Genomic DNA, 14,445 nt, shown 5'->3' on the forward strand with positions numbered 1-14,445 from the left:
CCTCTGTCCGCAGGCAGCCGCGAGGGCAGTAAGGCGCCCGCTCGCGCCGCGCCTGGGCCGCCGCCGTGTCCATGACCGCGACCCCTCGTCCGGGGACACACGCCGCCGCCGCCGCCGCGCACTCGCGCGCCCAGGGCCGCCGGTCCCCGGCCCCGCTCGCCCCCGCGCTCCAGCGCCAGCCGGCCGCGCACGCCGAGGTGAGCCGGGCGCGCGGGCCGACACCGCCGCCCCGACCCCGTCCCCACCCGCGGAAACCGCTGCGGGCTCCACCCGCCAGCCGGGCGCAGTCGTCGCCCCCGCCTCCCCGCTCCTTCCATCCTCCCCCGCGCCCGGCCCTCTCCGCTCGGGGACTTCATCCCCTCCATCCCTTGACCCTCGCCTTCCCCTCCTCCTGCCCTTCCTCCTTCTCGCTGTATTACCCCCCATTTGCTTTCTTCTCACCTTTCTGCCCCCTTCCTGGCCCCCCCTCCTTTCTTTCTTAAAAAAGGAAAACAAAAGCCCCCTTTGCGCAAATGAGCGTTTTTTAAGCGGAACTCCTTTTGCCAACGCGAGAGACTGATTCTGTGCGTGAATGGTGTTGGAGAGGGTACCGGGTCTCCGGAATCTGGGAAATCTGATCGAGAGGTGCCAGCCTTCTCGCCACTCGTGTCCTCAGTTGGGAGAGCCTGAGGGTGGCAGAAGCAAGTGGGTCTGTCTGTCTGTCGGCCTGAGTGTCTAAAACAGAAGACTGCAGTGAGGCGCGGTGCGAGGACGGCCGCCGGTTAGTTCGTGGGCACGGCGCTCTCCTTTGCTAAATATATTATGACATACCCTGCGCCGCTGTGAGCGGCTCCCTTGACCTTGTGCGGCTCCTCCCCCCTCGCTCTCTGTCCCCCTCTGGAATTGCCCGGAGAGATCACCGAGGTACTGAGATCCCTGATTTTCTTTTATTTATTTTTATTTGTGTGTGTGCTGGAGACGATTTTCTCTGTTGGTGGCTGTGTAGATGTGTTTAACCCGTGTGCCTTTTTAAAATGCATTTTCCTTTCACCCCAGAAAGACAGGACGGACTCCCATGTGAGAATGGCTGTGACTTTGGAACGAGCTCCCTGGCTGGGCTGGACCTTGGTGAAAGCCCTGATGAGGTTTGCCTTCATGGTTGCCAACAACCTGGTTGCAATTTCATCCTACGTCTTCTATGTGATTGTGCTTCAGCCCCTCCGCGTGCTGGACAGTAAGAGCTTCTGGTACATTGAAGGAATCATGTACAAATGGCTCCTAGGCATGGTGGCTTCATGGGGATGGTATGCTGGATATACAGGTAAGAGCGGGAGCCCTTTCGTTTTATGTATGTACTGTTCAGGAGCCATGATTAACTATATGTTATACTTTGGGTGGACGATGTTTTTACGCTTGGACTATTGAAAAATACATAGAAGACAATTCTGAGTTTTTTTCTTTAGAATCCCAATTAATAAGGGTATTTCCAGCAGTATAATTTCATAACTATATGTTGATAAATTCCTTCAATGACATGTTATTTATGTGATTGACAGTTAGTAAAACCGGTCTGCAGAAGCTCTCTTAGAGAAATAGGAGTGGGTTATGTAGAATTTGAAGGCTTATAAAATGAAGATGTAAGATACTTAGCTCATAAACAGTGGGCATTTAGAAAAAGGACTGAGCTATATGTGTGTTAAGATAGTTTAATATGTTTTTTTTTCATTTAATATAATAATTGTACTGTTAACATTTTAAGCCAAGCAAAAAATGACTCTTTTCTGTTACGTATGTTTCTTTTGCTTACTAGAACCTCTGTTTTATCTCATAAATCTGTATTAGAATATTAAATGTAAAGGTTCAGTTTAACATATGTTAAGCTAATTTATCTTCTGAATGCCTTTAAGCACGTTTTTATTTCTGCCTTTACCTTGCATTTCGGGAAGCAGGACCAGTGCTGTTCTGGAGTGGGCTTTTAGAGACCTAGCGGAGAAGTGGGGTCTGTTTTCTGTTTTGAGGCCTGGTGTGCTGTGAGAGCTTGTGCCTCACTGATGAAAATTCTCCATTGTGTAGTATATTGATTTGACTTTTTTTCCCCCCCTAAGAATTGGGATGATGAAAAAAAGCATTGAGGTTTCTTAGCACTGAGGTTTCTTGTCTCAGACTATTGAGGCTTTTAGATTTTTATGACTGATGGGCTCCTGTAGATGGTGTGGGTCAGTGGGGTCTGTAGTTCGGAGCTTAGAAGAGTGAGGAAGGTACTCTCAGGCTCACACAGCACAGCAGTTCCCCATTTTAAATTCTCTGCCTCCCTCTTTCCTGCCCAGGCTGCACCTGCAGATTTTGTGCAGACACGTGAGGAAAGGACTGACAGCGCCCAGGTTTTATGGCGTCTGACAGACCCTTGCTGGGTCAGAGTGCTCCCAGTCGCCCCAGATGAGGCCTCTCCTCCTCCTGGCGATGCCATTTATGATACTGGAAACCCCAGAGTCCCTGGGTAGTGTCTGCATTGCTTCCTTGTCATTTGTTCTGTTGAGATCCTAATGCTTTTTGGGCATAGTTAGTGAGCTTCTAGTCCTTTCATAGGATCTTGTGGTAGCAGTAGGGGCGATAGAGAAAAAATGAAGTTCTCACCTATGGTGTTGAACATTTACCTGAACTGCAGTGCTGTTTTAGAATTGCTTTGCTGAAGATAGTTTGTGCTTCCCCAGATATCCTATATGGTACGAGTGGCTTTGTTCTCTGTATGGTATACTTCAGTTGCTTTTTTAAAATGAGTTGATAGTGTTTTTAGGTGTAAATTCTCAAAGTTCATTCTACTTAAACTCGATGGAATTACTGAAATGCTTGTGCGTGTGTGTGTGGTATATTTGTGTGTAAGTGTTAGCATGATGAGAAACTGAAAAAAATTAATTTGACATTGACCTTGAGATCGTAAGGAGTGCAGCTGTAATGCTGCTTGAAGTTAAAGTTACTTATCCTATGGCCACAGCAGGGCCGCAGTGTATTTTAAGCGTATTTTCTTGGGGTGTCTCTTCCTTGCTGTCTATGGAACTGCATGTTTCTTTGGCCACCTGCTTGGTCTTGACATGATCTGCACATTTTAGTCTCTCTGAAGCATTTGTTGTCTTCAGGCTATTGCATTTTGACCATTTGGTCAGTTTGTCTCACTTAAGAGTAGATTATTTTCGTGTGCTTATTTTAAATGGTTTTTCTATAGGTAGACTACTTTTAGAGGGTCTGGTCATGGTTTGATCATAGCAGAGCACCGTCAAGAGGTCAAACAAATGTAGGAATGACATTCGTTGAAAGCTGCAACTGGGTCTAAAGCAAACATAAGCAGGGACTGATGGGCAGATGTACCCAAAAAAGCATCTAGGACAGTGATTTCCAACCTTTGTCATCTCATGGCACACATAAACTAATTACTAAAATTCTGCAGCACACCAAAAAAAAGTTACTTTTTTTTTTTGCCAATCTGATAAAAAAATATATAATTTTGACTTACATTGGACAGCTATTGTTGTGTTGGCTGTTGTCATTTTTTAAATTTGACAATCTAAGGGAAAAGAAGTCAGTGCATGTTTTAAAAATTCTTGTGGCACACCAGTGTGCCTGCCCTCGCTCGCACACTGGTTGAAAATCACTAGTCTAGGAGGTCATAATAACCTCTGTAGGAATTTATCTTTCATTTCTTCCTTTTGTATCAAGAGGAGGATGGGTTTAAGTTTTGTTTTTTCCCCCCTTTCTGAAACTCTGCTGAAATTTCACAGATGGAAAATTGAACCTTGTTAAAGGAATTCTCAGCAGGTCTCGTCTGTTCATGTTTTAGAATAAAAATGGCCAAACTTTGTCGAAAAACCACTTCCGAGGAAACCTTAAATATGAATTAATTAAATATTAATTAGGAAGCTGAAAAGTGAATATTGGTTTAGAGTATCATTTTTTCAAAATGTGGTATTCTGTCTAAGACAAGTCGATTACACGGCTTATGTTGCTTATCAATCCTACACTGCCCTATATGGTAGTTTCTAGACTCTGTGGCTATTTAAATTAAATTAATTAAAATGAAATAAAATTTAGTTTCTCAGTCACACCAACCACATTTCAAGTGCTCTGTACTAGGTGTCTAGTGGCTATTGTATGGGACAGTGCAGATGTATAACATTTCCATCATTACAGAAAGTTTTGTTGGACAGAGTTAATGAATAGTCAGTATGGCTTTCTCCTATTTCTTAGGAAAAATGCATTTTATCTTTATAAAGAATACTTTTCTAAACATAGTTCTAAATAGGTTTCTTTTAGGAAAGGCCCGAAGATTTATTCACGCTTTTTACAATTATCTTTTAATTTGAGGCAAATGTCACTAAACTGTGTCCTTTAAACTCAGACATGCTTCTTGGATGGGGAATGAAGTTGAATGAACATTTTTTTTTTAAATATACTTTTTTTAATTGATTTTAGAGAGGAAAGGAGAGAGATAGAGAGATAGAAACATCAATGATGAGAGAGAATCATTGATAGGCTGCCTCCTGCATGTCCCCTACTGGGGATCAAGCCCGCAACCCAGACATATGCCCTTGGCCAGAATCGAACCTGCGACCCTTTAGTCCGCAGGCCAACGCTCTATCCACTGAGCCAAACCGGCTAGGGCTTGAATGAACAGTTTTGTATTTCATTTGAGTTCTCAGAGCTGGAGAAGACAAAGAGGATGGAAAGGGGTTTTCTGGCCTTTCTGCTGGTTTCTGACTTTATGTCTTGTTAGGGGAACACAGTTCTTTTTATTTATTTATATTTATTTTTTATATATTTTTATTACATTTATAGAGGGAGAAAAAGAGAGAGAGAGAAACACCAGTGATGAGAGAGAATCAGGGATCGGCCACCCCCACCAGGAATGCAGCCTACAACCCAGGCATGTGCCCCTACCACCTGGGTATCACTCTAATCACCTGTGCTTCTAGGCCAGGGCATGGGGGGAACACAGTTCTTAAAAGATCTCTGAAGATATTGGGGTTTGTTTTGTTCATCTCTAGCTTGAGACGAAGTAGTGATGCTTGTTGGTACTGGATTTCCTTTTGTGGGAAGGGCTGTAGAAATATCTCACGTGGAGGAAAACGTGTATACTGCTTTTGCGCTAATATTTCAAGGGCACACCAAAAGAGGTACTAGCTTAATGAATGATTCATATCTGTGATAAATCAGTACACTTCTCTCCCCTCAACTTAAGTGGACACTGACAAATTCCAGAGAGAATTTTTAAAAATAAAATGTTTGTTTTGAATCTCATTCACTTATTTTAATAAATTCATTGTTCCCCATCCAAACACATTTAATTAAAGTCTCTTACACAAAATTGTTTAAAAATATTCATTGTAACTGGAAGCACCAGTTATATAGGGTGAGTCTTTTGGGGCCATAGTCAAGCTGAAAGGAAGCTGGGGTTGTCAGGGCACTTGCCACTAAACTATTTTTGCTTAGCAAATGCTGTTTCTCTTAGAGTGGGTATTTACTTGGGTGGTTTTAGGGAAGCTGATGGAGATTAGGTTTAGCTTCCTCCTACTCCCCAAGTGACAGCTGTCATGGTTCTATGTTAGTCTTTGTGGGTTGATTATTTGATTGTGTTTTTTACTGGGATACAAATTCACCCTGTGAGAAAAAAAATTTGGAATTATGTATGACCTTGAAATTCTAGAAAAATGTAGAAAATATATCCTCTAGAGCAGTATTTTTCCACCTTGATTGAGTCATAAACCAATTTAGTGTGTCAAGATGAACATTTTTAAAAAGTAAAATATAATAGAGTTAAATAGAGAAGATCAGAAAAGTTTGTATCTATCTGTACTAGGTAGTGCTACTGAAAGTGTTGTTTTACTGTGAGCCCTGTCAACATATGAAAGGCATTGTTCAAGGGAGAGAACACTGCAATTTACAACTCTGGGAGTCAGATGTCTTGATCTGGCTTTGACTCACTGGAGATGGGGGTGGCGGGGGCGGGGGAGGCGGCACTAGATCCTTACCTGCTCGGTGGGCACTGGAGACATGATCTTCTTTATAACCCTGGAGCCCAGTTTGGTGCCCGATGCTCAGAGTGCTCCATAGTGTCTACATATTTCTTGAACGATCCCTTCTTTCTTTCTTGGCCCCAGCTGAGGTGCTTTAGCTGCCTACCTTCCTGAAAGGTCTGATATCCAGGTATTGCAATCCCCAAATATAAATCTGAAACTGCGTCATGTTTTTCACACACATACATATAAATACATATAAATACATATCCTATAATACCGCATTTGCTAACTTAACACACCTTTATTGAGCTTCTATTATGTCTGGATTTCTGGAAGAAGTTAAAAACATGTTGCTTCATCGGAAGTATTTTTAGTGTACTGTAAGTGATAAAAATCCTACTTCAGTCTCTCCTCTTACAGAGAACAATAGTCCAACTGGAATTTTAATTTTTGAATGCTTGACGATAAACCCATTAGAGTGAGGAGTTGCTGTATAATGTTAGGTTGAAAACTGATCTTGACATAAATTCAGCTGAGGAGTTTTCAGTACAATGTTTTGATTTTTATATAGAAAATAAATCATTAAAGGTAAATATTACTAAATGCTTTAAATTCAGCAGCCTGGTGGTACTTCAAATTTGATAAGTAGCTTTATTTCAAAGATCAAATGTAATTGAGTAATTTATTCTAGATAGCTTTTCTTTTGGAAATATATATTCATTCATGCCCATGTGCAGTATTACAGAAGCTTATGAAGCAGTATTTTTAGTGCGTAAAACTTCGGATTCTGGATTCAGATAAAGAGCTGGTGAAACAATTCCTACTTTCTTTTTGTTTACATTTGCCTGGTATATCTTTGCCCATCCTTTTGTTTTTGAACTTTTTAAATGACTGATTTAGATATGTGTCTAATAATCAGTATAGAATTAGGTTTTGCTTTATCAATCAATTTGAAAATCTCTTTTAATGAGTTGAATCCATTTACATTTATTGATATGTCAGATTATGTTTTATCAGTGCTCTGTCATTGTACTTTATTTTGTTTTCTGTTTTTATATATATAAATTTTAAGCCTTTCACTGTGTAGTCTGTTTTTCTTTGCTTTTTTATTGTTCTGATATTTAGTAAGGCTTGTATATTTGTCTTCTCAGTTACTTTATATGATAGCTTTAGTTCTGTATTGATAATAACTATTAGTTGTCTTTCGATAAACAAAGGTAAAATTCTTTTTAAATCCTCTCTTCTCTCTTCCTCTTTCTCGTTTCCATCATCCAATTTTAGTCAATGGTCAATAATATTTATTCACAATATATTTAAATTTGCACTATTATGAGTCTTATACTTATACTACTTGCTTTGTGAGCTTTAAGGCTATCCATTTACTCTCAGCTATTACATCAAGGTAATCAGTAATCAGTGCTCCCTGCTCACTCTCTCTTTTCTTCCAGTTTTTGTTACTTGCATTTATATTTTGTTATGGCCTATAATATTTATGTTTTATTTTATTACCCTCATTTCCTTCTGGTTTAGTCTTAATTCTTCAGTTAAATATATATAGTGCCCACCCAAGCACTTTTGATGAAGACTTTCCCTGTCAGCCTTTGGTTGGCTAAAGTGCATCCTCTAGTAGTTTCTCAATAAGGAATCATGGGAACAACATAGGAATATTATTTTTACGATATTTTCAGAACTTCTTTTAATTGCTTTATACTCAAAGGACATCTTAGTAGGCAATAAAATCCTTGACTTACTCTTTCTTTCTTACAGGTGTTGTAAAAATGTCTCTTGGCATTAAATGTTGTCATGGAGATGTGTGAAGCCAGCTTGAATTTTTCCTTATGATTTGATGTTTTTTGCCTATCTACCCCAAAGAGATATAATTCACACACCTTAGAATTTACCATATTAAAATGTACAATTTAGTGGTCTTTATTATAATTGCAAGATTATACAACCATCCTCCCCGTTCACTAATTCCGGAACATTTAATCACCCCCCCCCCACCCATTAGCAGTGACTCCCCATTTCTTCCTCTCTAACCTCTGGCAACCACTAATCTATGTTCTATCTCTATGGATTTGCCTATTCTGGACATTTCCTATAAATGGAATCGTACAATATATGGTCTTTTGAGTCTGGCTTCTTTCATTTAGCATAATGTTCTCAAGGTGTGTCTATATTGTAACATGTCAGTCTTTCATTCCTTTGTATGATTGAATATTTCATTGTATGGATAGATCACACTTTGTTTATACATTCATCAATTGATGAAAATTTGGTTTGTTTACACATTTTGGCTATTGTAAATAATGCTGCTGTGAATATTCATGTGTAAGTCTCTGTGTGGACATACGTTTTTCCTAGGTATCTTAGTTTTTTTGTTGCAATGGTAAATGGAATTTTTTTGTTTGTTTGTTTCTCTTTCTGTGAGTTCATTATTGGTATATAAAAAAGCCATAGATTTCTGGGTGTTAATTTTGTATTCTGCTACATTGCCGAATTCATTTATTAAGTCTATTAGTTTTTTGATGGAGTCTTTGGGGTTTTCTATGTACAATATCATGTCATTGCGAATTGGATGCCTTTTATTTCTTCTTGTCTGATCGCTATGGCTAGCACTTCCAGAACTATGTCAAACAGGAGTGGTGAAAGTGGGCATCCCTGTCTTGTTCCTGTTCGTAGGGGAAATGGTTTTAGTTTTTGCCCATTGGCTATAGGTTTGTCATATAATGGCCTTTATCATGTTGAGATATGCCCCCTCTATTCCCACTTTGCTGAGAGTTTTTATAAAAAATGGGTGTTGGATTTTGTTGAATGTGTTTTCTGCGTCTATTGATATGATCATGTGATTTTTGTCTTTCAACTTGTTTATGTGATGTATCACGTGTATTGATTTGCAAATATTGTACCAGCCTTGCATCCCTGATATAATCCCTCTTGATCATGGTGTATGATCTTTTTAATATATTGTTGGGTGCGATTTGCTAATATTTTGTTGAGGATTTTGGCATCTATGTTCATCAGGGATATTGGCCTGTAATTCTCTTTCTTTGTAGTGTCTTTATCTGGTTTAGGAATTAGGATAATACTGGCCTCATAAAAAGAATTTGGAAGTGTTCCTTCCTCTTAGATTTTCTGAAATAGTTTGAGAAGTATAGGTGTTAGTTCTTCTTTGAATGTTTGGTAAAACTCCCCTGTGGAGCCTTCTGGGCCTGGGTTTTTGTTTGGTGGGAGTTGTTTGATTACTGCTTGTATTTCATCAGTTGTTATTGGCCTATTCAAGTTTTTTGATTCTTCCTGATTCAGTTTTGGGAGTTTGTATTTTTCTAGGAATTTGTCTATTTCATTCATATTGTCCAGCTTGTTGGCATATAGTTGTTTGAGCATATGTTTTTAATTCTCTTGGACCTAGGAGTCAAATTGCTGGGTCATATGATAATTCTATGTTTAACTTTTTGAGGCGTTGCCAAACTGTTTTCCATAGCAGCTGTCCCATTATACATTCCCTATTTAGAAGAGTTTTAATTTCTCTACATCTGCACTAATACTTATTTTCTGGGTTATTGGAGTTTAAATTTGGCCATCCTATGTAAGTGAAGTGGTAGCTCATTGTGGTTTAGATTTGCATTTCCCTAATGACTAATGATGTTGAGCATCTTTTCATGTGCTTATTAGCTATTTGTATCTCTGGAGAAATGTCTATTAAATTGCGGACAGATCACGAGAATTCTCATGTTTTCATATTATACAGTGTTTTACAAAGTATCATACTTTAAAAAATATTAGTGTGTAAGAACATGTAATAAATAACCCCAAAATGCAATGGGTATTTAATGGCGTGCCTTTAACATTTATGTAAAATGTTTTTTGTACTCGTTCAATAGAAACTTATCTGGCCACTGGGTAAAGCTAACAATAAAACTACTGGTCTGCAATGTGTCAAAATCCTTTGCCCGTTTTTAAATGAGGTTGTTTGTCTTTTTTTAAAATGTGATTTTAAGGAGAGAGAAGAAGGGAGAGAGAGAGAGAAACATCCATGAGAGAGAAACATCTATGGGTTGCCTCCTGCACACCCCCTACTGGGGATTGAGCCAGCAAGCTGGGCATGTGCCCTGACCAGGAATTGAACTGGCGACCCCCTGGTGCATGGGACAATGTTCAACCAACTGAGCACACCAGCCAGGGCCGGTTGTTTGTCTTTTTATTATCTATCTATATATAAAAGCCTAAGTGACAACCTGTTGCTATAACACACACTGACCACCAGGGGGCAGGTGCTCATCGCAGGAGCTGGCCCCTGGTGGTCAGTGCGCTCCCACAGCAGGAGTGCTGCTCAACTGACAGACCTGTCCTGGCAGCCCACCAGCCCGGGCTGCAGCCACTCACTCCTTCAGTAGTCCTGCAGGTCCAATCTCTGGAGAATGGGCCAGGCACCAACAGACCAGCGCAGCAGCATGATCCTGACAGTGCTGCCAGCCTTCTAGAAGTCAGCCATGGCCACTTCCCCTCCCTAGATGCTCTGCAAAGAAGAAACAATATAAAAGTGGCTGCCAGGTGGCTCCCGATAACCACCATGAATGTCAGCGGGACAGATCCAGATCCTGGGCCTGCAAGGGCGTCCTACCACTTCCCTGGAGGGCCAAATGCATCCTGGCACTCTCCTCCCCACCCCGTGACCCCACCTGTGCATGAATTCGAGCACTGGGCCTCTAGTTGAATTATTATATTTTTTCTATAGTCTGTATACTATACCGTATCAATTTTTTTTTTTTTTTTGGTTACTTGTGCTTTTGATGTCATATCTGGGAAACCATTGCCTAATCCAACCAAGGTCATGAAGATTTACACTTATGTTTCCTTTGAAGAGTTTAGCATTTATATTTAAGTCTCCGATCCATTTTGCATTAATTTTTCTCTCTGGCATATGTTAAAGGTCCAAACTTCCTTCTTTTGCATAAGAATATCCAGTTGTCCTAGCATAGTTTGTTGAAACGATTCTTTCCACATTGAGCGACCTTAGTACTCTTGTTAAAAATCAGTTGGCCATATGGGTTTATTTCTGGACTGTCAATTTTAATTCTTTGATTGTATATGTCTCTCTTTATGCCAGTAACATGCTATTTTTATTACTGTAGTGTTGTGATAAGTTTTGAGTGTTAAGTATACTTTAAAGTATTTTAATTCATTAAAAATTCATGACCCTTTTTGTTATATATTATGACTTCAGTAGTAATTCAGAAATCCTAATTTAACTTTATTTTGGATTTTAAAATGTTCACTGACAATAGTTTTTTTTAACAATATTTATAATGGGTTAAATGACCCTTTCCTACCTCTATGTTGAAGAAATGCTTACTAGTTATGTGTTTCAGTAGGAGTTATTGTTAATAACAATATTTGCTTTCTCAAGAAAATAGAACATTAGTTGTAGGAGTATCTTGTGTGATTGATCAACCAAATGTTTATTGACTACCTACTGCCAGTTAGCAAAGTTATTGATTTGTAAAATACTGTGCTAGAGAATGTGATTTAGACTAATTTCTACCAAAAGGATTTTTGGCATAGTTTTTATTTTGATGGATGGCTTGGGGAATAGTTACGTTTACTATGAAATATGTTTCCAAAAGAGACCTGCAAAAAGTTTTCTAGAAAATGGAAATCAATATGCACATTTTTCCCTAATGTGATGGTTCCATTTTTTAAAGGTAATTGAGGTCCTTCCAGAGATGAAAATTAACTGGAAGCTACATTTATTTTGTAGAATAAAGTATAAATTACATGGTAAGGAACAAGGGTCATTTTTAGTGAGTGGCAGGCTGTTTTTTTGTGGGTGGGATAGAATTGATTTTTATACATGAGAGACTGAATTGGGCATTTATTTTAAAACTGAAATAATCATTTAAAACCATTTTAAGCCCAAAATACGTATATAAAGATGTTGTATTTTTAATGAAGAATAGATACTGCTAAATTAAGAGTCTCATGCTCTACTGACTGAGCTAGCCGGGCACCCATGATACTGCTAAATTAAATATGATATTAGAGATAGTATGATATCTTTTTAAAAATTGACTTTTGAGTTAATATGAGTTTGGGTCCTGCCACCACAACTTACTAGTTGTATAACTTTGAGCTAGTTAAGTCACTTCTCTGAGCCTCAGTTTCATCATTATGAAATGCTTCAGAGCAATTTATGTTTACCTGTCTTCTAATTGATTCAGTCACCTATTCTGATAATATTTGAGTGCCTTCTCTGTCAGGCCCTGTGCTGGTGGTGGGAGAACAGTGACAAAACAGCACAGCTCCTGTGCTTCTGTAGTTGACTGTTTTGTGTGGGAGACAACAGGAGTCACCTGATAACCATGTAATCACAACTGTGAGAAGGGCTACAAAGAACAAGTAGAGGGGCTATGCAATTAAGTAACAGAGGGCTTAATCTGGAAATGAGTGTTGTCAGGGAGGAATGCCTCCTTGAGAAAGTGGTACTGAGACAGAACTGAGGAATGAGTAGGAGTTGACCAGGTGATGCTGGGTAAGGGGCAGAGTATACAGAGGATGAAAGAGATTTGTCATGTTTGAGGAACAAAGGGAAGGCTGGATTGACTGCAGTATGGAGTGAATGAGGAGAGGAGTAGAGTGGTTGTGATGGGAATTGATAAGGCCAAATCCATTGAGGCTTTTTAAGTGCATATTAAGGATTTTAAAATTTATATTAAGAGGAAACCATTCAATGATTTTAAGTAAGGGGATGGTGAGATCAAATTCATATTTGTAATTCTATACTCTGCGGACTTTGTGGAAATGGATCAGAGAGAATTGAGAGTGTACAAAGATACCCTCTGGAAGATGGTCACCTTAGACAGGTGAGGTGATAGTTGCTTGGTGTAGGTCAGTGGTCGGCAAACCGCAGCTCGCGAGCCACATGCGGCTCTTTGGCCCCTTGAGCGTGGCTCTTCTACAAAATACCGACTTCTGTGCATGGGCCGTGAAGTTTCAGTCGCACTGTACGTGCACGCCCGCACGTGGTATTTTGTGGAAGAGCCACACTCAAAGGGCCAAAGAGCCGCATGTGGCTCGCGAGCCGCGGTTTGCCGACCACGGGTCTAGGTGATGGCAGTGAGATGGAAATAAGTGAACTAATTGAAGAGTTTTGTAGGAGGAAAGTTGTAGGAACTAGCTGAGGGATTGGACATAGAGCATGCAGTGAAGTCTTACCAGACCGAAGTCAGTGTACCCGACACTTCGAAAGACCAAAATTCAAAATGTCAGAGTTTGGCATATGGAAAAGTTAAATTGACCAAGAAGGCACCAACTGAGAAGATGGAAGACTTAGTGATGCTTCAAATTCATCTTAAGAAAGTACAGAGTTTAGGCTGCTTTTATGTCAAGGAAAGGGTAAATGGGAGGGGCAAGAGGTGCTTGCCATCTGCAAACAGTTGGGCGCCAGCAGGGGTTTGAGGAAGATTGTGAATCTTCTTTGTTCTTATTCTGACTCTAGTTGATGTGAGTCTGCTTCTGAGTTTCCTGCAAGTCTTTGATATATATCATTATTTTTGTACATACTCCCTTCATCTCTTCGGGAGAGGCACCTTATGGTAAAGGGCTATTATTGTAAAACTCAAGCTGCAAGCAGAATTGCTCTAATGATTAGCATGTCTATATGCAAGAAGCTATTAACCTGAAGGCCATGGGATCAAATTAGGCTTGCATAAATGGAATCACAGAGGCCCAGCATTTCATTCCGTTACAGAAGGGTAGGTGATAGGGATGACCATGAGATTTCTGGTATGAGCTGCTGGGTGGTTAGGGAAGCCCAGAGGAGTAACATGGAGAGGAAAGATACAAATTTAGCATGGGACAGCTGAGAAGCATCTAAGTGGAGCTCTGAAGTAAACATATAGGTATGAAGTCTGGAACTCAGAAGAGAAACCTGAGTCAGAAAAGTAGACTGGGAAATGACCAATAGTATTTAAAGCCATGGAGATGGATGAGATCACCTAGGGAGATTGTAAGTGCTGAGTGACTCGAGGCCCAGGATCAAACTCAGAGGATTCCGACATTTGGAGGATGGGGGAGTCTAAGAAGGAACAGTGGAGAAGTAGAAGGAATGCCTGCCCTAAGAATGTGATGTCAGAAGTCAGTTGTGTGTCAGGGCGGCGGACTGATGAATGCTGTTGAGAGTGTCTTTTGTAAGATGAGAGCTGACTTACCCTTTGTTGCTTTTGGCAAGAGCAGCTTCATTGAGGTGGTAGAAGTGGAAATTAGATTGGAGTGGGTTGGAGATAAATGATGAATGGGAGAAGATAAAATGCAGGCACAAATGTATGACTTTCCAGAAGTTTGGCTCTGAAGGAATAGAGGGTGATAGTTGCAGGAGAGAAATTAAATCAAGAGAAGGCTTTTTACATTTTTTTATTTTTAAGATGGAAAAGTCTAGATGTCGAACCACTTAGAGTTA

At 40.0% G+C, this 14,445-nt stretch overlaps 1 protein-coding gene across 1 annotated transcript in view; it reads left to right on the forward strand.

Annotated features, from left to right (window-relative positions):
* The first annotated feature begins 5 nt into the window (after positions 1–5).
* The window catches only part of LPGAT1 (lysophosphatidylglycerol acyltransferase 1), a 52,046-nt gene continuing 37,606 nt past the window's right edge, over positions 6–14,445 (forward strand). The window contains exons 1-2 of the mRNA XM_081113220.1: positions 6–197; positions 1,036–1,300. Coding sequence (XP_080969346.1) covers positions 72–197; positions 1,036–1,300 — 391 coding nt within the window. The 5' untranslated portion in view covers positions 6–71. The remainder of the gene's footprint in view (positions 198–1,035; positions 1,301–14,445) is intronic.

The sequence above is a fragment of the Myotis nattereri genome (assembly GCF_964212035.1).
Source record: "Myotis nattereri genome assembly, chromosome: 18".
Classification (NCBI taxonomy): Eukaryota; Metazoa; Chordata; class Mammalia; order Chiroptera; family Vespertilionidae; genus Myotis; species Myotis nattereri.